Source organism: Pan troglodytes, chromosome 1 (assembly GCF_028858775.2).
Source record: "Pan troglodytes isolate AG18354 chromosome 1, NHGRI_mPanTro3-v2.0_pri, whole genome shotgun sequence".
In the NCBI taxonomy this organism is placed as follows: domain Eukaryota; kingdom Metazoa; phylum Chordata; class Mammalia; order Primates; family Hominidae; genus Pan; species Pan troglodytes.
The window spans coordinates 95,112,148-95,134,019 of record NC_072398.2 but is presented as its reverse complement, the minus strand read 5'-3'; the positions used below and the strand labels follow the sequence as shown (position 1 = coordinate 95,134,019).

The following is a 21,872-nucleotide window of genomic DNA, read 5'->3' as shown; positions in this document are numbered from 1 at the left end:
GCAAATCCATTTAGCTGATTTTGTGGGTATTCTCAATAATCATTTTCCTGAAACAAAATTATTTCAATTTTTGAAATTAACTAATTGGATTCTCCCTAAAATAACTAAATTTAAACCAATTGAAGATGCTGAAAATGTCTTCACAGTTGGGTCTAATAATGGTAAAACTTCTTATTCTGGCTCAAAAGGTAAAGTTTTTCAGATGCCCTATACTTCAGCTCAAAAAGCAGAGCTTGTAGCTGTAATTGAGGTATTGACTGCTTTTGATATGCCTATTAATGTGAGTTCCAATTCTTCATATGGGGTACATTCTACACAGTTAGTTGAAAATGCTCAGCTACAATTCCACACTGATGAGCAACTGATGACTTTATTTACCCAATTGCAAATAGCAGTTAGGAGTAGAATGCACCCTTTTTACATCACTCACATTAGGGCTCATGTAACTCTTCCAGGACCTTTAACTGAAGGGAATCAAATGGCTGATTGCCTAGTTGCTACTACAATATATAATGCTAGACATTTTCACAATTTTTTTTTTGAGATGGAGTCTTGCTCTGTTGCCCAGGCTGGAGTGCAGTGGCGTGATCTTGGCTCACTGTAAGCTCTGCCTCCTGGGTTCACACCATTCTCCTGCCTCAGCCTCCCAAGTAGCTGGGACTACAGGCACCCACTACCACACCCAGCTAATTTTTTTATTTTTATTTTTAGTAGAGATGGGGGTTTCACTGTGTTAGCCACGATGGTCTCGATCTCCTGACCTCGTTATCCAACTGCCTCAGCCTCCCAAAGTGCCAGGATTACAGGTGTGAGCCACTGTGCCTGGCCGATACTTTCACAATTTAACCCATGTTAATGTCTCTGGTCACAAAGCGCAGATACAGCATTACCTGGAAAGAAGCTAAAACTATTATCCAGCGATGCCCAACTTGCCAGATGGTACATTTCTCATCTTTTACAGCAGGAGTTAATCCTCAAGGATTGAAAACTAATTCTCTTTGGAAAATGGATGTCACACATGTTCCCTCATTTGGGAGACTAGCTTATGTACATGTATGTGTGGACACCTTTTCTCACTTTTTCTGGGCTACAGGCCAATCAAGAGAGTCTTCTGCCTCTGTTAAACATCACCTTTTGCAGTGTTTCCTGGTGATGGGCATTCCAGCTTCTATTAAAACAGATAATGCCCCAGGCTATAGTAGCCAAGCTCTAGCTACATTTTTCTCTATATGGAATATTAAACACATTACTGGTATCCCATATAATTCTCAAGGACAAGCCATAGTGGAAAGAATGAACCTCTCCCTAAAATAGCAGTTGCAAAAGCAAAAGGGGAGAAACAGGGACTACGGGACCCCCATATGCAACTGAATCTAGCATTATTGACTTTAAATTTTTTGAGCCTGCCTAAAGGCCAGATGCTATCAGCAGCTGAACAGCATCTACAGAAACCAGCTGCAAAGACAGAAGCAGAACAATTGGTTTGGTAGCGAGATCCGTTAGCAAAAAGTTGGGAAATAGGTAAAATAATAACTTGGGGTAGAGGTTATGCTTGTGTTTCTCCTGGACCAAATCAACAGCCGATTTGGATACCATCACGACACCTGAAACCTTATCATGAGCCAGATGCTGAAGAAGAGATTCTGGGAGAAACCCGAGGATCCCCTGGTTGCAGCCATGTCAAGACTGATGCTGAGGAGGACCCCAACTGTCATGAGCAACACCCGTCGAACACAGCCACCTACCCGGGGACAGATCAAGAAGCTGTCAAAGATGGAGGAAGAAAACCTGAGGAAAGTGGGACAACCAGTCACAATGAGTAATTTAACAATAGCTATGATAGTGGTGATCACCGTTGCTGTGAGTATTCCTTCAACAAGGGCTGACACAGAGAACAATTATACTTATTGGGCATATTTATCAATCTTGGCTGGCAATAATACCTGGATGTAATCACTCTATGACGCAGTTACGCATGCTTTCTGATCTCAGTATTTACCATAATAAATCTGCTCCTCTAATTGAGGCATACCGCCCTCAAAAACCTATTCGTAAACGGAATTGAATCTGGCCAGAAATAATGAATGTACTTGTTTGGGAAGATTGCACTGCAGAACAGGCAGAGATGCTGCACAATCATTATTGATTGGTCCCCAAAGGGGATGTTTAGCATGAATTGCACCTCCCAGTCTGTGTGCCATAGCCACACTATGTTCAGCTGGTCTGAACAAAATGGTCAGATGGTAGAAATGATAAGAAGTATGGCAAGAGTTCCTACTATCTGGAAACATGGCAGTATAGTGGCACTTCAACCTCAAATGATATGGCCCGCTCTAGGGGCTAAACATAAGGATTTGTGGAAACTATTAATGGCTCTTAGTAAGATCCAAATTTGGGAAAGAATAAAAAAGCATCTAGAAGGACACTCCGCAAACTTGTCTTTGGATATTGCAAAATTAAAAGAACAAATATTTAAAGCATCCCAGACACACCTGACCTTAATGCCAGGAACTGGAGTGCTTGAAGGAGCTGCAGACAGATTAGCAGCTGGTAACCTGTTAACATGGATAAAAACACTTGGAGGCTCTGTGATTTCGATGATGATTGTGCTTTTAATCTGTGTTGTTTGTCTTTGTATAGTCTGCAGATGCAGATCCTGACTTCTGCGAGAAGTAGCTCACCATGATAAAGCCGCCTTTGCTTTTATTGTCTTGCAAAAATAAAAAGGGGGAACATGTTGGGAACAGGCCCCCAAATCTGGCCATAAACTGGCCCCCAAAATGGCCATAAACAAAATCTCTGCAGCACTGTGACATGTTCGTGATGGCCATGACGCCCACGCTGAAGGTTGTCGGTTTACCAGAATGAGGGCAAGGAATACCTGGCCCACCCAGGGCGGAAAACCACTTAAGGCATTCCTAAGCCACAAACAATAGCATGAGCAATCTGTGCCTTAAGGACATGTTCCTGCTGCAGATAACTAGCCAAAGCCCATCGCTTTGTTTCCCGTAAGGAATGCTTTTAGTTAATCTATAATCTATAGAAACAATGCTTATCACTGGCTTGCTGTCTCTAAATATGTGGGTTAATCTCTGTTCATGGCTCTCAGCTCTGAAGGCTGTGAGCCCCCTGATTTCCCACTCCACACTCTATATTTCTGTGTGTGGGTCTTTAATTCCTCTAGTGCTGCTGGGTTAGGGTCTCCACAACCAAGCTGGTCTTGGCAATGTACCCCATAAATACATATATTGTTATGTATTACAAACATTTGGAAAAAACTTATTAGATAGACATATTTGTTTTTCTCTTCTTCAAAGCATTCTTTAAGGATGGGGACCATATCTTATAACAGTGCCAAGTACTCTGTGGGGTTTTCACTAAAGATGACATTTTCCATGCCTGGTTGACAGAATGCCAGGTGGGGGCACTCTAAGGCTTTTCCTGGGCTGCTGACACCCTCCTCATTACCACTGCCTCCCTATCTCCCACAGTATGGTTCCTCAATAGAAGAATAGAAGCAGAGCAGAGCAAATAACCAATACCTGAGAAAACACAATGACTTTGCCAGTATCTTCATTTACTGTCTGGATGGTGCCATGAACCACAGCTGTGCCAACAATCTTCCCTGTAACTTGCCCCCTCCTATTAACAACAGCCACGGTCTGATTACTGATGGAGAAGTGAATGATGGATTGGAGCTGGGGGCCACCTTCAGACATTACCTGGAATTTAAATATACCATTGAATGCCTAGAACATAAGGGAGAAATCATGTCTCTTTTCCCAAAATTTTGTCCAAGCAACTTGACTTCTTCATCTTCCCCCATTTCTTGAACAACATATCCCATATCAACTCAAACGCAGAAGAAATGGAAGTAGTGCAAATGATCCATGGGATTCCAAGAGAGTTTTTATATGATGTACATCATAGGTCAGGGAAAATACTAATCTTGTTCTTTATCAGATCCACTAGTACTTGGGTGAGAGTAAATAAGAGATCAATAGGAAGAGAGGTGTGTGTGTGTGTGAGAGAGAGAGAGGTAAGGAGAAAAGGTAAATCTTATTTTTTCTGCCTGTAAGTTCACCTGCATCATATTCATTGGAATCAGTGTCATTTTCTCTGGAAGAAGTCTGAATGGAGGAAACACCTTGAAGGAGAAAACCAAAAGGACAACAGTAACTAACTAGAGTCAATTTTATAACATATCATGGTCATTTAAATTTTTTTTTTTTTTTAGACAGAGTCTTGCTCTGTTGCCCATGCTGAAGTGCAGTGGCATGATCACAGCTCACTGCAGCCTTGAACTCCTGGGCTCAAGCAATCCTCCGGCTTTGGCCTCCTGAGTGGTTGGGACCAGAAGTGTGCACCACCATGCCTGACTAATTTCTTTCTTTCCTTTCCTTCCTTTCCTTCTCTTTCTTTCTCTTTCTTTCTTTCTTTCTTTCTCTCTCCCTCTCTCTTTCTTTCTTTCTTTGTCTCTCTCTCGCTCTCTTTTTTTTTTTGAGAAGGAGTTTCGCTCTGTCACCCAGGCTGGAGTGCAGTGGCGAGACCTCAGCTCACTGCAACCTCCGCCTCCCAGGTTCAAGTGATTCTCCTGCCTCAGCCTCCCAAGTAGCTGGGATTTCAGGCACCTGCCACCATGCCCAGCTAATATTTTGTATCTTAGTAGAGACAGGGTTTCACCATGTTGGCCAGGCTGGTCTCAAACTCCTAACCTCAGGTGATCCACCTGCCTCAGCCTCCCAAAGTGCTGGGATTACAGGCGTAAGCTACCACGCCTGTCCATGCCTGACTAATTTCTTAATTTTTTGCAGACATGGGGTCTCCCTATGTTACCCAGGGTGGTCTCAAACTCCTAGGCTCAAGTCATGCTCCTGCATCAACCTCTCAAAGTGCTGGGATTACAGGCATGAGCCACCAAACCCAGCCCATCATGATCTTATTCTAAGGAAAACTCTTAATTATCTACCAAAAAGTTACACACAAAGATATGTAATTTTATGTGTAATAGCAAAAAATTTAAAAGTATTTAAGTAGGAATACTTAAATAAGTTATATATCTACTCACTAGAGTAAAAGTGATCATTAAAATTATGTTTACAGTTAACTTTCTTTTTTTTGAACACATATAAAAGTAGAACAGCTGGGCTGGTGCAGTGTCTCACACCTGTAATCCCAGCTACTCAGGAGGCTGAGGCAGGAGAATCGCTTGAACCCAGAAGGCAGAGGTTGCACTGAGCCAAGATCGCGCCATTGCACTCCAGCCTGGGCAACAAAGCGAGACTCTGTCTCAAACGAACAAAAAAACAATGGTTGCCTCTAAGTAGTGAAATTACAGGTGATTTTCATTTAACACCTTTAAAATTTGTGCTTTCCAAATTTTCTTTTCTTTTCTTTTTTTAAGAGACAGGGTATCATTCTGTCACCCAGACTGAAGTGCAGTGGCACGATCATGGCTTATTTCAGCCTGGAACTCCTCCTGGGCTCAAGTGACACTCCTGTTTCAGTCTCCCAAGTAGCTGGGACCACAGGCATGCACCACTACACATGTTTTTCCAAATTTTCTATAAGAACTGTTTTATACAGAGAGACAAAACCCAAAAATACTGCATGTTGTGCAAGAGTTAGACACTATCCTTTTTTTCAGTCAAATGATTTTTTTTCTTGAGACAGGGTCTCTCTCTGTCACTCAGGCTGGAGTGCAATGGCACAATCACAGCTCACTGCAGCCTCAACCTCCAGGGCTCAAGTGATCCTCCTACTTTAGCCTCTTGAGTAGCTGGAACTACAGGCACACCATGTCTGGCTAATTTATTTTATTTTATTTTTATTTTTGTAGAGACAGAGTCTCACTATGTTGCCCAGGGTGGTTTCATACTCCTGGGTTTAAGTGATGTTCCCACCTCAGCCTCCCAAAGTGCTCACATGGTGGTGTGAGCCACTGTGCCCAGCCAGTCAAATGATTTTTAACTTGTATAAACTAACAGAAAAAGACAAATGATGTTAAGCAAGAAAAAGTACAAATTTTGGATGAGATAATTTCCTTACTTCAATGTGCCGAGGAGTTGATGTGTATTTTCTTCCCATCTTGTCCTTGGCAATAGCCACAAGTGTGGTTTGCCCAATAGTGGTAGCTCGAAGAATATAATTTTCAGAGTATTCGTCCTGTTGCTCCATTGGTCTGCAAAAACCCATGTATTTTCAGGTGAGAAAGATTTTTGTTTTGTTTCAAGACAGGGTCTTACTCTGTCGCCCAGGCTGGAGTGCAGTGGCATGATCTCAGCTCATTGCAGCCTCAACCTCCCAGACTCAATGTATCCTCCCACCTCAGCTTCCTGAGTAACTGAGACTACAGGCACATACCACCACTCCTGGCTAATTCTCTTATTTTTTGTAGAGCCGGGGTCTCACTGTGTTGCCCAGGCTGGTCTTGAATTTTGGATTCAAGCAATCCTCCTGCCACAGCCTCCCATCATGCTGGGATTGCAGCATGAGTCACCACGCTTGGCCAAGATTAGCTTCTGAAAGTGGCCAGTGGTGCATCTTTCCAAGGTGCTTAACATTTTCTGCTCATTTTAACTCTGGTTAGGGGGAATTGCAAGAAAATAAATTTCCAGAGTGAAGACAAATTTCAAGGGAATGGTGGAAGGCTCCTGAGAGGCAAAAATTTGTTCTAAGGCTCCAGAGGAATAAGGGCAATATAAAAATAGACTGGTAAAATTGCAAATACTAAATTGCCTGAAATTCCTGAATTTCTCCTTTCTCAGAGGGGAATACCAGTATGTCTGCCTCTAAATATATTTTTAAAGGGTCCTCTATCCTGAAGCATCCCCAAAAGATATCATCCAAGGAGAGGTTTCAGAAAATGGAAATATTAATGACATGTGACCTTAGCCCCCAAACAAGGCATCTGAGGACCTCGAATGTGTGTGTGTGTGTGTGTGTGTGTGTGTGTGTGTGTGTGTGTGTATTTTAAGAGATGTAGGCCTTGCTATGTTGACCAGGCTGGAGTGCAGTGGCTATTCACAGGCACAATTATATTATAGTGTGCTAGAGCCTCCAACTCCTAGGCTCAAGTGTATCTCCTGCCCTAGCCTCCTGAGTAGCTGGGACTACAGGCATGTACCCTCACGCCAGGCTCAAATGGATATTTTGTAGAGAGCTGAATATGGGAGGAGCGTATGGGCTGAAATGTATTCTAACAGAAAAGGAATGGAGAAAATCTGAAATAAGCTAAGGTAAGGGAAAGCTGACCAGGTCACTAGGAGGGAGAGTCTTATGATATGCATAGTGGGAAGGAAGTATTGAAATGGTACTTACGTCAGGGTGACAATGGCAGAAGCCAACTGCAGTTTGAGTTCCATGTTTCTGAAGTATTTATTTTGGAATGGGCATTTGGAAGAGCCAAGAACCCTCACAGTCACTAACACAGTTTTGTCTATTTCAACCTAGTAGTTAAAAAGAAAAAGATTTTAGCAAAGGTGTCTCATTCACCAATGGCAGTCTAACTCTTAGAGGGCAGTGTACTTTTTTTTTTCTTTCATGCTAAATGATCCTGGTCAGCCTTCAATCAAATAAGCTTAATCTATGTGTATTGTTTTAAGTTGGTTTTTAACAGTCTATTTATCTTCATCTGTTTAATGTTGAAATGTTGTTCTTTAAGGGCAGGTATTTCCATTAACATTACCAGAAGTCCTGGTATACACACACAGTAGCTGAGCAGAGACTATATTAAGGAACGCTGGGGAGTGAGAATAAGGCTTGCTTAATTTCTGAGATAAAACAAACATGTCTCACCTTATCAATCAGATCAAGCTCCAGCTCTTGTATGTCTGACACCCTGAGGTGGGCTGTTGCTGGACCCAAGAAAGCCAAACAAAGATCATAGACCTCCAAGGTAAAAAATCCAGGATGTAATGGAACTAACTGGAAGTAAGAAGATGGTAGCTGGATAAAGAAGCAAACATGCTCCAAGCATAATCAAAGCAACTATTTTCACCCAAAGCAGAATAGAAAACATCTTGCTTTCTTTGAACTGGGGACTCTCAGACATCACATAACATTATTCAGGCATAGCATAATATGTACACTTAATGTGATGTTTCCGATTATGGCAAAATCTGTACTTTAACAAATATAGGTTGGGCGCAGTGGCTCACGCCTATAATCCCAGCACTTTGGGAGGCTGAGGCAGGAGGATCACTTGAGCCCAGGAGTTCAAGAACAGCCTGGGGAACAAAGCAAAATCCTGGTCTCTATAAAAACTTTTTTAAAAAATTAGCAAGGCTGGGCGTGGTGGCACATGCCTGTAATCCCAGCACTTTGAGAGGCTGAGGCAAGAGGATTGCTTGAGCCCTGGAGTTTGAGACAAGCCTGGGCAACATGGTGAAACCCTGTCTTTACCCAAAACAAAACAAAAATTAGCTGGGCACGGTGGTCCGTGCCTGTAGTCCCAGTTACTCAGGAGGCTGAGAGAGGATCACTTGAACTTGGGAGGTTGAGGATGCAGGGAGTTGAGATTGTGTCACTGCACTTCAGCCTGGGAAACAGAGTGAGACCTTGTCTCAAAAAAAAAAAATTAGCTGGGCATGGTGGCACACACCTATAATCCCAGCTACTCAGAAGGCTGAGGTGGATCACTTGAATCTAAGAGTTCAAGGCTACAGTGAGCTATGATCATGCCACGCACTCCAGCCTGAGCAACAGAGTGAGACCCTATTTCTACTGAACAAAACGAAACAAAAACAAATAGTAAAGAGCAGAATTTATGTTGATTGAATTCAAGCAGAATCCAACATACGTATTCAGCTTCTCAATTATAAATAGGGAAAGGATGTCATGAAGAAAAATCGCGTGCATTTATACCACAATCACTAGTAGGGGGAGAAAGCATTAGGCCAACTAACACTGTTTTTTCTTTCTTTGTGCTACAGTTCCTGCACAATAGCATGTTTTTTTCACATCATTTGTACCTTAGTCTTCCCTTTTTAAAACATACATTATGACTAGGGTAAGTTAAATTACTTTAAGCTGTTAGAAAGGAACTATATACATATATTAATAGATGGTATTATTTTTATTACTATAAATCAACTAAAAACAAATCCTTTGGCATACTGACTATGGAGTTAGGTTAATGTTTTGAGTTGTCATGTCCTGGCTGAAAACATCATATATTCATGTTATAAAGTCAACAGTGGCCTGGCGCAGTGGCTCACACCTGCAATCCTAGCACTTTGGGCAGATCACTTGAGGTCAAGAGTTCAAGACCAGCCTGGCCAACATGGTAAAACCCTATCTCTACTAAAAATACAAAAATTAGCCAGACATGGTGGTGGGCTCCTGTAATCCCAGCTACTCAGGAGGCTGAGGCAGAAGAATTGTTTGAACCTGGGAGGTGGAGGTTGCAGTGAGCCGAGATCGCACCACTGCACTCCAGCCCAGGCAACAGAGCGAGACTCTATCTCAATAAATAAAGTCAATAGTATATTTAAATATTTAAGTATCTACACAGATGTGTGCTTTGAAACTTATAAAAATGAAACTTATTTTAACGGAAATCTTCTAACTGAGATCTCTTATACTGTCTCTGTTCAACCAGAAGCAAAAAAAGCACTCCCTTTTGGTTGAAGAATCTATATAGGTTAAAGAAAGAAAGGAAAATGTTACTTCTGTAACAAGTTTTAGACACAAAATGGAATTTTTCCAATCTCCTCAGAATGAGCTTTGGCCTGAGACCATCAATCTGGGACTGTCTCTAGAGCTCACCTCAACAGAGCTTTCTGCTTCCATGTAAGTGATGGTGACAACACCCTGCTCACTGCTGTTGACTAAAAAATAACCAGATCCTTCCACAAGGCTAAATGTTTCCTATGGAAAAATCAGACAAACAATATTCTGTTTGCTTCAGTTTATAAATAGCTCAAAGGAAATAATTTCTACCTACCTAAGAAAGAATATGGGATAAAAAGATTAAAGTGAATAGACAAAAGACAAAATACAATTATTAAAGTACAATTTTTAAGGACAGTGCAACTATTATATATGTGTTTTACATATATGTATCAATTATTTTCAACACATAAGTAAGTTTTTTAATTGTTATGCTATTAATTTTAATAACTTCCCCTCCAATATGATTCCATTTAACTAGACTCATACAGCTTCTACCTTTACATCAGGGTGGTTATAGATGGTGGCATTCTCAGGCACTACAGTTACATCATCTACCAGGAGCAGTTCCACATCTACAGATCTGGGCAAGTTGGAAATTTCCTAGAAATATAATAAGAACCACAAAAGTGAATATAAACATCTAATTCTTGGCCACCCACGGTGGCTTACGCTTGTAATCCCAGCACTTTGGGAGGGTAAGGCAGGCAGATCACCTGAGGCCAGGAGTTTGAGACCAGCTTGGCTAACATGGTGAAACCCCATCTCCACTAAAAATACAAAAATTAGCCAGGCATGGTGGTGGGTGTCTGTAATCCCAGCTAGTTGGGAGGATGAGGCAGGAGAATCGCTTGAACCCGGGAGGCAGAGGTTGCAGTGAGCCAAGATCATGTCACTGCACTCCATCCTGGGTGACAGAGCGAGACTTCATCTCAAATAATAATAATAATAATAATAATAATAATAATAAAGTCAATGTCCAATTCTTCAGCTCTATGGAAGAAGTTTCCAGGACTCTCTCAAGGGCCAAAATAACAGAATTACAGAGGTATATAGTCTCAGCTTTATGTAAGTTGTACAACTTTTAAAGAAGAGCTTTACATTCCAATTATTTAATTTATATTTCTTATATTATAATCTCCACTCACGTTTGGGCTTTTCTTCTCTGAATAGCCCACAAAATTGACTCCAATCAGTACAGTCCCTTTTATCTGATGTACTTTAAGGATCTGATGACCTGGAAACATGCAGAAAAATACCCTGTGAGAAACAATAACATGTAGAATACGCAAGTGTTTCTAGAAAACCACATTCTGCCACAGTTTTTCCAAATGGTGCTTTATTGCAGGGGAGGAAAAACTCTCAATGGGGAAATACATAAGAAAAAACTGTTTTTTGTTTTTGTTTTTGTTTTGAGATGGAGTGTCGCTGTGTTGCCCAGGCTGAAGTGCAGTGATATGATCTCGGCTTACCACAACCTCCCGGGTTCAAGCAATTCTCCTGCCTCAGCCTCCCAAGTAGCTGGGACTGCAGGCGCGTGCCACCATGCCTGGCTAATTTTTGTATTTTTAGTAGAGATGGGGTTTCACTATGTTGGCCAGGCTGGTCTCGAATTCCTGACCTCGTGATCTGCCCGCCTCGGCCTCCCAAAGTGCTGGGATTACAGACACGAGCCACCACGCCCGGCCTGAAAACTGGGTTTTTGTGCTGACCATGCCAATATGTACCCATATGACCCTGAGCAAACACTTTATCTCTTAGTTCTTTTATTAAATGAGGGACTGGGCCAGGCGAAATCTAAAATTCTTTCTAGCTTTGATGGTCTATGAGTCCAAAAATAGGCTGACAAGTGTAATTTTTTGTCCAATTTACAAATGGAAGTGAGAAAGGGATAGTCCTTTGGGATCTTTCATCTTTCATTCTCCTAAATTGTCCTCTACATTTACATGTCATGTAAGTCACTTAGCAAAGTGTTTAAATGGCTAACTGTTCTTAATTAGATCAATCCAATCTCCTTAAACTTGTATTTGAAGGCTTCCATATTCTGACTCTGCTTTAATCATTCATTTTTCTTTCTCTTTCTTTTCTTTCCTCTTTCACTCTCACTCTTCACCTTTCTCTCTCTTTTCTTTTTCCTTTTTTTTTTTTTTTTTTTTTTGTGTGTGTGTGTGTGAGTGACAGGGTCTCACTCTTCACCCAGGCTGAAGTGCAGTGGTGCAATCACAATTTACTGCAACCTCTACCTACCCGGCTCAAGCAGTCCTCCCACCTCAGCCTCCCAAGTAGCTGGGACCACAGGTGCACGTCAACATGCCTGGCTAATGTTTTGTAGAGACGGGGTCTTGCTATGTTAACCAGGCTGGTCTTGAACTCCCGAGCTCAAGTGATCCTCCTGCCTCAGCCTCCTAAAGTGCTGGGATTACAGGTGTGAGCTACTGCACATGGCCTTTTTTTCTTTTTTTAATTTAACAAACATGAATCTGCCACTTCACTTAGGTCAGTTTTAATTTTGTCCTCAATATATAATCATGCCTAAATCTGTGAGGCAGTTTCTTGTGATGCCACATTCATTCAACAAATATTTATTGAGGGCCTACTACATGCCAGGTGCTATGTTAGGTAATTAGAATACAGAAATTAAGAAGAAAACACAATCCTTGCCTTCGAAGAAACCCATAGTTTAGTGAGGGGAGACTGAGTAGTAAACCAATCAATGCAATACAGTGTGATAAGTGCTATTATAGAAGTACGTACAGAGCACATATAGTATATAAGAGCACAAAGAAGGAATATTTATTTTAGACTGGGAATATAGAGGGACAGAAAACTCCTAGGTTCCCTAGAGGAAGATTTCAGCCCAGTGAAGATGCAAGAAAAGCATGTTTTAAGAAAATAGAACATATGCAATATATGCAAAGGAAAGAAGAATGACAAGCTTTGTCATAGTTAGGGATCTAAAGTTGTTGAGGGTGAGAAAAATATAGGATATGTGTGGATAGTAATAAGAGGTGAAACCAAAGAAGTAAACAGGGTCAGTCTGTTAAGCTACAACATACAAATTTTACCCTGAAAGAATGGGGAATCTCTGAAGACAATATGGTGACAGTATAGTCAGCGGTCAGGACTACAGGCTTTGATGTCAGGGAGTTTGCTGCTTCATCTATTTACCTTTGTAATCTTAGGTCCTAAAACTGAGCCAATTATAGTAAGAACTAAATAAATGTTTGATAAATCAATAAATTCACAAAATGGGGATAATAATACCAATCTCTCATGGTGGTTAGAAGATTATGTGAAAAAGTCTATAAAGTAGTTAGTGCAGTGCCTGGCATGTCATGAGAGTTCAGTAAATAGCAACCAAAAAAGGATTTTAAGAGAGATATTCAGACTTGTATTGTGAAGAAGAATCATCTTCCAGTGTAGAAGAAAGGGGTACAAAAGCTAACTTTTAGATTTCCGGGATGAGCATTTGGGTAGATGTAGAACCATTCAATGGAATAGGGAGCACTAAAGTACATATATTATATATATGTATGATATGGTATATTATACATAATATGTATATATTATATATAAATTATATAACATGTCTACATATTTTATATGCATAAATATATTAAATAATATTTTATTATTTTTTAATAGAGGTGGGGGGGGGTCTCACTATGTTGCCCAAGCTGGTCTTGCACTCTTGGGCTTAAGTGATTCTCTTGCCTCAGTTTCCCAAAGTGCTGGGATTACAGGCATGAGCCAATGCACCTGGCCTAAACAGTTATATTAATGGTCCACAGTGAATCATGCCTGCTGGTATCCATGCCTTTGTATAGTCCCACCCACCTTGACTCTGGTTTTTGTCAGGTGACTTACATTAGTGAATGGGACATCAGCGAATGGGACATCAGCGAATGGGACATCAGCAAATATGACACAAGCAGAAGCTTAATAAGCACTTGGGCATGAGGGCTTGTTGCCTTTTTAGAACCTCATCTATGCCTCGTGCCTCTCTGACTTAGTCTCACTCGCCTTCTTAAGCTCATTCTTGCTATTTCCTCTTCCTGTCACCACTCCAGGTCTCAGCATAAATGTCACTTTCTCAGGGTAGCCTTCCCTGTTCAAGACGAGGTTAGGTCTCCCTGAAGCTCTCAAGTCTTCCTGTATTTGCACTTAACACAGTTGTAATGTTTAAAGTCTGGTTTCTCCAGCTATAGTCTGCCTTAGACTATAAGTATATGAGGGAAAAGCCATGTCAATCTCATTCATCATCTCCAGTGCCTAGCAGAGGACCTTACATGTAGCCTTTCAATAAATATTTATTAACAAATAAATAATATTAGGAAAATAGTAGGCAGTCAATACATTTTAAAATTGAGTCAGGCACTGGGCGTGGTGGCTCATGCCTGTAATCCCAGCACTTTGGAAGGCCGAGGCAGGCAGATCACTTGAGGTCAAGAGTTCGAGACCAGCCTGGCCAACATAGTGAAACCCTGTCTCTACTAAAAATACAAAAAATTAGCCAGGTGAGGTGGTGCAGGCCTGTAAGCCCAGCTACTCGGGAGGCTGAGGCAGGAGAATCGCTTGAAACCGGGAGGTAGAGGTTGCAATGAGCCGAGATTGCGCCACTGCATTCCAGCCTGGGAGACAGAGCGAGATTCCATCTCAGTAAATAAACAAATAAAATAAAATAAAATAAAATAAAATAAAATAAAATAAAATCAGGCACAATGGCTCATGCCTGTAATCCCAGCACTTTGAGAGGCTGAGGTGGGAGGATCACTTCAGGCCAGGAGTTTGAGACCAGCTTGGGCAACATAGTGAGAACCTGTCTCTACAAAAAATTAAAAAATTAGCTGCTCTTGGTGGCATGCACCTACAGTCCTAGCTACTAGGGCGGCTGAGGCAGGAGGATCACTTCAGTCCAAGAGTTTGAGGTTATAGTAAGCTATGATCTGCTCTACTGCTCTCCAGCCTGGGAGACAGAATAATATCCTGTCTCTAAAGAAAAAGAAATATATTTTAAAAATAATTTAATTTTATGTTCTTGTAAGAAATGTTGGCCCCTCAGCCCTAGCTTTGTAAACAAGGAAAACTACCTTCACATTTTCTAAAAAATACAAGAGTCAAAGATAAAAGGTGATACGTGATAAAATCTAAAATAAAACTCTTGCCCATAAGAAAATATTTAGGGCTGGGTGTGGCAGCTCATGCCTGTAATCCTAGCACTTTGGGAGGCCAAGGCAGGTGGATTGCCTGAGCTCAGGAGCTCGAGACCATCTTGGGCAACATGGTGAAACTCGGTCTCTACTAAAATACAAAAAATTAGCTGGGCATGGTGGCACATGCCTATAGTCCCAGCTACTCAGGAGACTGAGGCACAAGAATTGCTTGAATCCCGAAGGCAGAGGTTGCAGTAAGCCGAGATAGCACCATTGCACCCCAGCCTGGGCAACACAGTGAGACTCTGTCTCAAAAAAAAAAAAAAAAAAAAAAAGAAAGAAAGAAAGAAAATAAGTGTAGAAACACTCAGATATACGATTAAAAAACTCACTCAAAATCGCACAACTACATGATGGAAACTGAACAACCTGCTCCTGAATGACTACCGGGTAAACAACGAAATGAAGGCAGAAATAAAGATGTTCTTTGAAATCAATGAGAACAAAGACACAACATACCAGAATCTCTGGGACACATTTAAAGTAGTGGGTAGAGGGAAATTTATAGCACTAAATACCCACAAGAGAAAGCAGGAAAGATCTAAAATTGACACCCTAACATCACAATTGAAAGAACTAAAGAAGCAAGAGCAAACAAACTCAAAAGCTAGCAGAAGGCAAGAAATAACTAAGATCAGAGCAGAACTGAAGGAGATAGAGACACAAAAAACCCTTCAAGAAATCAATGAATCGCTGGGCGCGGTGGCTCACGCCTGTAATCCCAGCACTTTGGAGGCCGAGGCGGGCGGATCACCAAGTCAGGAGATTGAGAACACCCTGGCTAACACGGTGAAACCCTGTCTCTACTAAAAATACAAAAAATTAGCCGGGTGAGGTGGCGGGCGCCTGTAGTCCCAGCTACTCAGGAGGCTGAGGCAGGAGAATGGTATGAACCCGGGAGGCGAAGCTTGCAGTGAGCTGAGATAGTGCCCCTGCACTCCGGCTTGGGCGAAAGAGCGAGACTCCGTCTCAAAAAAACAAACAAACAAACAAAAAATCAATGAATCCAGGAGCTGGTTTTTTTGAAAAGATCAACAAAATTGATAGACTGCTAGAAAAACTAATAAAGAAGAAAAGAGAGAGGAATCAAATAGACGCAATAAAAAATGATAAAGGGGATATCACCACCAATCCCACAGAAATACAAACTACCATCAGAGAATACTATAAACACCTCTACGCAAATAAACTAGAAAATCTAGAAGAAATGGATAAATTTCTGGACACATACACCCTCCCAAGACTAAACCAGGAAGAAGCTGAATCACTGAATAGACCAATAACAGGCTCTGAAATTGAGGCAATAATTAATAGTCTACCAACCAAAAAAAGTCCAGGACCAGACGGATTCACAGCTGAATTCTACCAGAGGTACAAGAGGAGCTGGTACCATTTCTTCTGAAACTTTTTTCCAGTCAATAGAAAAAGAGGGAACCCTCCCTAACTCATTTTATGGGGCCAGCATCATCCTGATACCAAAGCCTGGCAGAGACACAACAAAAAAAGAGAATTTTAGACCAATATCCCTGATGGACATTGATGAGAAAATCCTCAATAAAATACTGGCAAACCGAATCCAGCAGCACATCAAAAAGCTTATCCACCAAGATCAAGTTGGCTTCATCCCTGGGATGCAAGGCTGGTTCAACATACGCAAATCAATAAACATAATCCATCACATAAACAGAACCAAAGACAAAAACCACATGATTATCTCAATAGTTGCAGAAAAGGCCTTCGACAAAATTCAACAGTACTTCATGCTAAAAACTCTTATTAAACTAGGTATTGATGGGATGTATCTCAAAATAATAAGAGCTATTTATGACAAACCCACAGCCAATATCATACTGAAATGCACAAAAACTGGAAGTATTCCCTTTGAAAACTGGCACAAGACAGGGATGCCCTCTCTCACCACTCCTATTCAACATAGTGTTGGAAGTTCTGGCCAGGACAATCAGGCAAGAGAAAGAAATAAAGGGTATTCAATTAGGAAAAGAGGAAGTCAAATTGTCACTGTTTGCAGATGACATGATTGTATATTTAGAAAACCCCATCATCTCAGCCCCAAATCTCCTTAAGCTGATAAGCAACTTCAGCAAAGTCTCAGGATATAAAATCAATGTGCAAAAATCACAAGCATTCTTGTACACCAATAACAGACAAACAGAGAGCCAAATCATGAGTGAACTCCCATTCACAATTGCTACAAAGACAATAAAATACCTAGGAATCCAACTTACAAGGGATGTGAAGGACCTCTTCAAGGAGAACTACAAACCACTGCTTAACGAAATAAAAGAGGACACAAACAAATGGAAGAACATTCCATGCTCATGGATAGGAAGAATCAATATCATGAAAATGGCCATAGTGCCCAAGGTAATTTATAGATTCAATGCCATCCCCATCAAGCTACCAATGACTTTTTTCACAGAATTGGAAAAGTTCATATAGAACCAAAAAAGAGCCCACATTGCCAAGACAATCCTAAGCAAAAAGAAGAAAGCTGGAGGCATCACACTACCTGACTTCCAACTATATTACAAGGCTACAGTAACCAAAACAGCATGGTACTGGTACCAAAACAGAGATATAGACCAATGGAACAGACCAGAGACCTCAGAAATAACACCACACATCTACAACCATCTGATCTTTGACAAACCTGACAAAAACAAGAAATGGGGAAAAGATTCCCTATTTAATAAATGGTGCTGGGAAAACTGGCTAGCCATATGTAGAAAGCTGAAACTGGGTGGGGTGCAGTGGCTTATGCCTGTAATCCCAGCACTTTGGGAGGCCGAGGAGGGTAGATCATGAGGTCAGGAGATCGAGACCATCCTGGCTAACATGGAGAAACCTCGTCTCTACTAAAAATACAAAAATTAGCTGGGTGTGGTGGTGGGCACCTGTAGTCCCAGCTACTCGGGAGGCTGAGGCAGGAGAATGGCGTGAACCCAGGAGGTGGAGCTTGCAGTGAGCCAAGATCATGCCACTGCACTCCAGCCTGGGTGACAGAGCAAGACTCCATCTCATGGATGAAATTGGAAATCATCATTCTCAGTAAACTATCGCAAGAACAAAAAACCAAACACCACATATTCTCACTCATAGGTGGGAATTGAACAATGAGAACACATGGACACATGAAGGGGAACATCACACTCTGGGGACTGTTGTGGGGTGGGGGAAGGGGGGAGGGATAGCATTAGGAGATATACCTAATGCCAAATGATGAGTTAATGGGTGCAGCGCACCAGCATGGCACATGTATACATATGTAACTAACCTGCACATTGTGCACATGTACCCTAAAACTTAAAGTATAATAATAATAAAATAAAATAAAAAAGAAAGAAAGCTGAAACTGAATCCCTTCCTTACGCCTTATACAAAAATTAATTTAAGATGGATTAAAGACTTAAATGTTAGACCTAAAACCATAAAAACCCTAGAAGAAAACCTAGGCAATACCATTCAGGACATAGGCATGGGCAAGGACTTCATGACTAAAACACCAAAAGCAATGGCAACAAAAGCCAAAATAGACAAATGGGATCTAATTAAACTAAAGAGCTTTTGCACAGCCAAAGAAACTACCATCAGAGTGAACAGGCAACCTACAGAATGGGAGAGAATTTTTGCAATTTACCCATCTGACAAAAGGCTAATATCCAGAATCCACAAAGAACTTAAACAAATTTACAAGAAAAAAATCAAACAACCCCATCAAAAAGTGGGCAAAGGATATGGACAGACACTTTTCAAAAGAAGACATTTATGCACCCAACAGACACATGAAAAAATGCTCATCATCACTGGCCATCAGAGAAATGCAAATCAAAGCCACAATGAGATACCATCTCATACCAGTTAGAATGGCAATCACTAAAAAGTCAGGAAACAACAGATGCTGGAGAGGATGTGGAGAAATAGGAACACTTTTACACTGTTGGTGGGACTGTAAACTAGTTCAACCGTTGTGGAAGACAGTGTGGCGATTCCTCAAGGATCTAGAACTGGAAATACCATTTGACCCAGCCATCCCATTACTGGGTATATACCCAAAGGATTATAAATCATGCTACTATAAAGACACATGCACACGTATGTTTATTGCAGCACTATTCACAATAGCAAAGACCTGGAACCAACCAAAATGTCCATCAATGATAGACTGGATTAAGAAAATGTGGCACATATACACCATGGAATACTATGGAGCCATAAAAAAGGATGAGTTCGTGTCCTTTGTAGGGACATGGATGAAGCTTGAAACCATCATTCTGAGCAAACTATCACAAGGACAGAAAACCAAACACCGCACGTTCTCTCTCAGAGGTGGGAATTGAACAATGAGAACACTTGGGCACAGGGCAGGGAACATCACACACCAGGGCCTATCATGGGGTGCGGGGATGGGGGAGAGATAGCATCAGGAGAAATACCTAATGTAAATGACAAATTAATGGGTGCAGCAAACCAACATGGCACATGTATACATATGTAACAAACCTGCACGTTGTGCACATGTACCCTAGAACTTAAAGCAAAAAACAAAACAAAACAAAACAAACAAACAAACAAAAAAACACTCAGGTATATGAAAAGACTTGTATATTTTCACAATACCATGTAACCGGGTCTGCCCACTGCCATCATCTTTTGCTACCATTTCCACTGATTTATAATCTTCGAAATGGGCTAGTGTTTCATTGGAGGATTTCCATTCTAGCATTAGTGAACTGAAATTATCAAACTTTCTCCTATGTTGATCAAACACTGCTAGTTCCAGGACTGTGTCCCTCAGTCTTGATACAGGAATCTGCATTAAAATAAAAAGTAATAAAACAACAATTTAAAAATCAATAGCCTAAGGGGTAGTAAGATATCTCTAAAGCTAGGAATCGAGTTTTCTCTCAATATTTTTACCTTAAAAATTTGCAAACTTGTAGCTATTGAAAGAACAATATAATAAATACCTATATACATACACTTCACCTGGATTCACCAGTTCTTAATATTTAGTTACATTGCCTTTTCTCTCTCTCCCTCTCCTTCCTCACCTTCCATATATGATTGTTATTTTGTTTTGTTGATGTAGGCATCATTGCACTTCACCCCTAACTATTTCAGCATGTATCCTAAGAATACGAGAACATTCTGCTATGTAAGAAACAGGATATCACACACAATAATATTAACACTAATTCAATGTCAGCAAATGTATAGTCAATATTTCCATTCCCCAAAATGTCGCCCCAAAATATTTTTATATGTTTTTTAGTTTAGATCTAGAAGTTAATCAAGGTGTATGTATGCATTGTATTTGATTGTTTACCTTTTTGGTATATTTTAATCTAGAAAAGGCACATTTGCCCTTTTTTGTTATTGTTTTTCATGATATTGAATTTTTTGTAAAGTCCAGGCCAGTTTTTTTTTTTTTTTTTTTTTTTTTTGAGACAGGGTATCTCTCAGTTGCATGGGCTGGAGCATAGCAGTGTGACCATGGCTCATTACAGCCTCAACCTTCCAGGCTCAAGCCATCCTCCCAATTCAGTTGCCTGAGTAGCTAGGACTACAGGTGCGTGCCACCACACCTGGATAATTTTTTTTTAATTTTTATTAATTTTAATTTTTAAATTTTTTTATTTCCGTAAGTTTTTGGGGAACAAGTGGTATTTGGTTACAAGAGTAAGTTCTTTAGTGATGATTTGTGAGATTCTGGTGCACTCATCACCCAAGAAGTATACAGTGGACCCAACTTGTAGTCTTTTATCTCTTACCCCCCTCCACCTTTCCCCCTGAGTCCCCAAAGTCTATTGTGCCATTCTTTTGCCTTTGCATCCTCATAGTTTAGTTCCTACTTATGAGTAAGAGCACACGATGTTTGGTTTTCCATTCCTGAGCTACTTCACTTAGAATAATAGTGTCCAATCCCATCCAGGTTGCTGCAAATACCATCAATTCATTCCTTTTTTTTTTTTTTTTTTTTTTTTTGAGATAGAGTGTTGCTCTGTCACCCAGGCTGGAGTGCAGTGGCACAATTTCGGCTCACTGCAACCTCCGCCTCCTGGGTTCAAGCGATTCTCCTGCCTCAGCCTTCCAAGTAGGTGGGATTACAGGTACGTGCCACTATGCCCGGCTAATTTTTTTGTATTTTTAGTAGAGACGGGATTTCACCATGTTAGCCAGGATGGTCTCAATCTCCTGACCTCGTGATCTGCCCACCTCAGCCTCCCAAAGTGCTGAGATTACAGGCATGAGCCACCACGCCCGGCCCTAATTCATTCCTTTATATGGCTGAGTAGTATTCCATCGCGCGTGTGTGTGTGTGTGTGTGTGTGTGTGTATCACAGTTTCTTTATCCACTCGTTAATTGATGGGCATCTCAGTTGGTTCCACATTTTTGCAATTGCAAAGTGTGCTGCTATAAACATGTGTGCAAGTATCTTTTTCATATAATGACTTCTTTTCCTCTGGGTAGCTACCCAGTAGTGGGATTGCTGGATCAAATGGTAGCTTTACTTTTAGGTCTTTAAGGAATCTCCACACTGTTTTCCATAGTGGCTGTACTAGTTTACATTTTCACCAGCAGCATAGAAGTGTTCCCTGTTCACCATATTTACACCAACATCTATTATTTTTTGTATTTTTTTATTTTAATTATGGCCATTCCTTTTTTTTTTTTTTTTTTTTTTTTTTTTGAGACAGAGTCTCGCTCTGTTGCCCAGGCTAGAGTGCAGTGGTGAGATCTCGGCTCACTGCAAGCTCCACCTCCCGGGTTCATGCCATTCTCCTGCTTCAGCCTCCCGAGTAGCTGGGACTACGGGCGCCTGCCACCACGACCGGCTAATTTTTTGTAGTTTTAGTAGAGACGGGGTTTCACCGTGTTAGCCAGGATGGTCTTGATCTCCTGACCTCATGATCCGCCCGCCTTGACCTCCCAAAGTGTTGGGATTACAGGCGTGAGCCACCGCA

At 41.0% G+C, this 21,872-nt stretch overlaps 1 protein-coding gene across 7 annotated transcripts in view; it reads right to left on the bottom strand.

The window, feature by feature from the left end:
- Positions 1-21,872, bottom strand: part of NUP210L (nucleoporin 210 like) — a 161,092-nt gene that overhangs the window by 57,675 nt on the left and 81,545 nt on the right. For all 7 annotated transcript variants that reach the window (XR_010158103.1, XR_010158104.1, XM_001144608.6 and 4 more), the window contains exons 17-25: positions 19,524-19,716; positions 10,821-10,909; positions 10,171-10,275; positions 9,769-9,870; positions 7,798-7,926; positions 7,321-7,448; positions 6,049-6,181; positions 4,085-4,147; positions 3,543-3,722 (exon numbers count right to left, since the gene is read on the bottom strand). Coding sequence is in view for 5 of the 7 variants with exons in the window: in XM_001144608.6 (XP_001144608.4) it covers positions 3,543-3,722; positions 4,085-4,147; positions 6,049-6,181; positions 7,321-7,448; positions 7,798-7,926; positions 9,769-9,870; positions 10,171-10,275; positions 10,821-10,909; positions 19,524-19,716 (1,122 nt within the window). In the remaining 2 variants the exon portion in view is untranslated. The remainder of the gene's footprint in view (positions 1-3,542; positions 3,723-4,084; positions 4,148-6,048; positions 6,182-7,320; positions 7,449-7,797; positions 7,927-9,768; positions 9,871-10,170; positions 10,276-10,820; positions 10,910-19,523; positions 19,717-21,872) is intronic.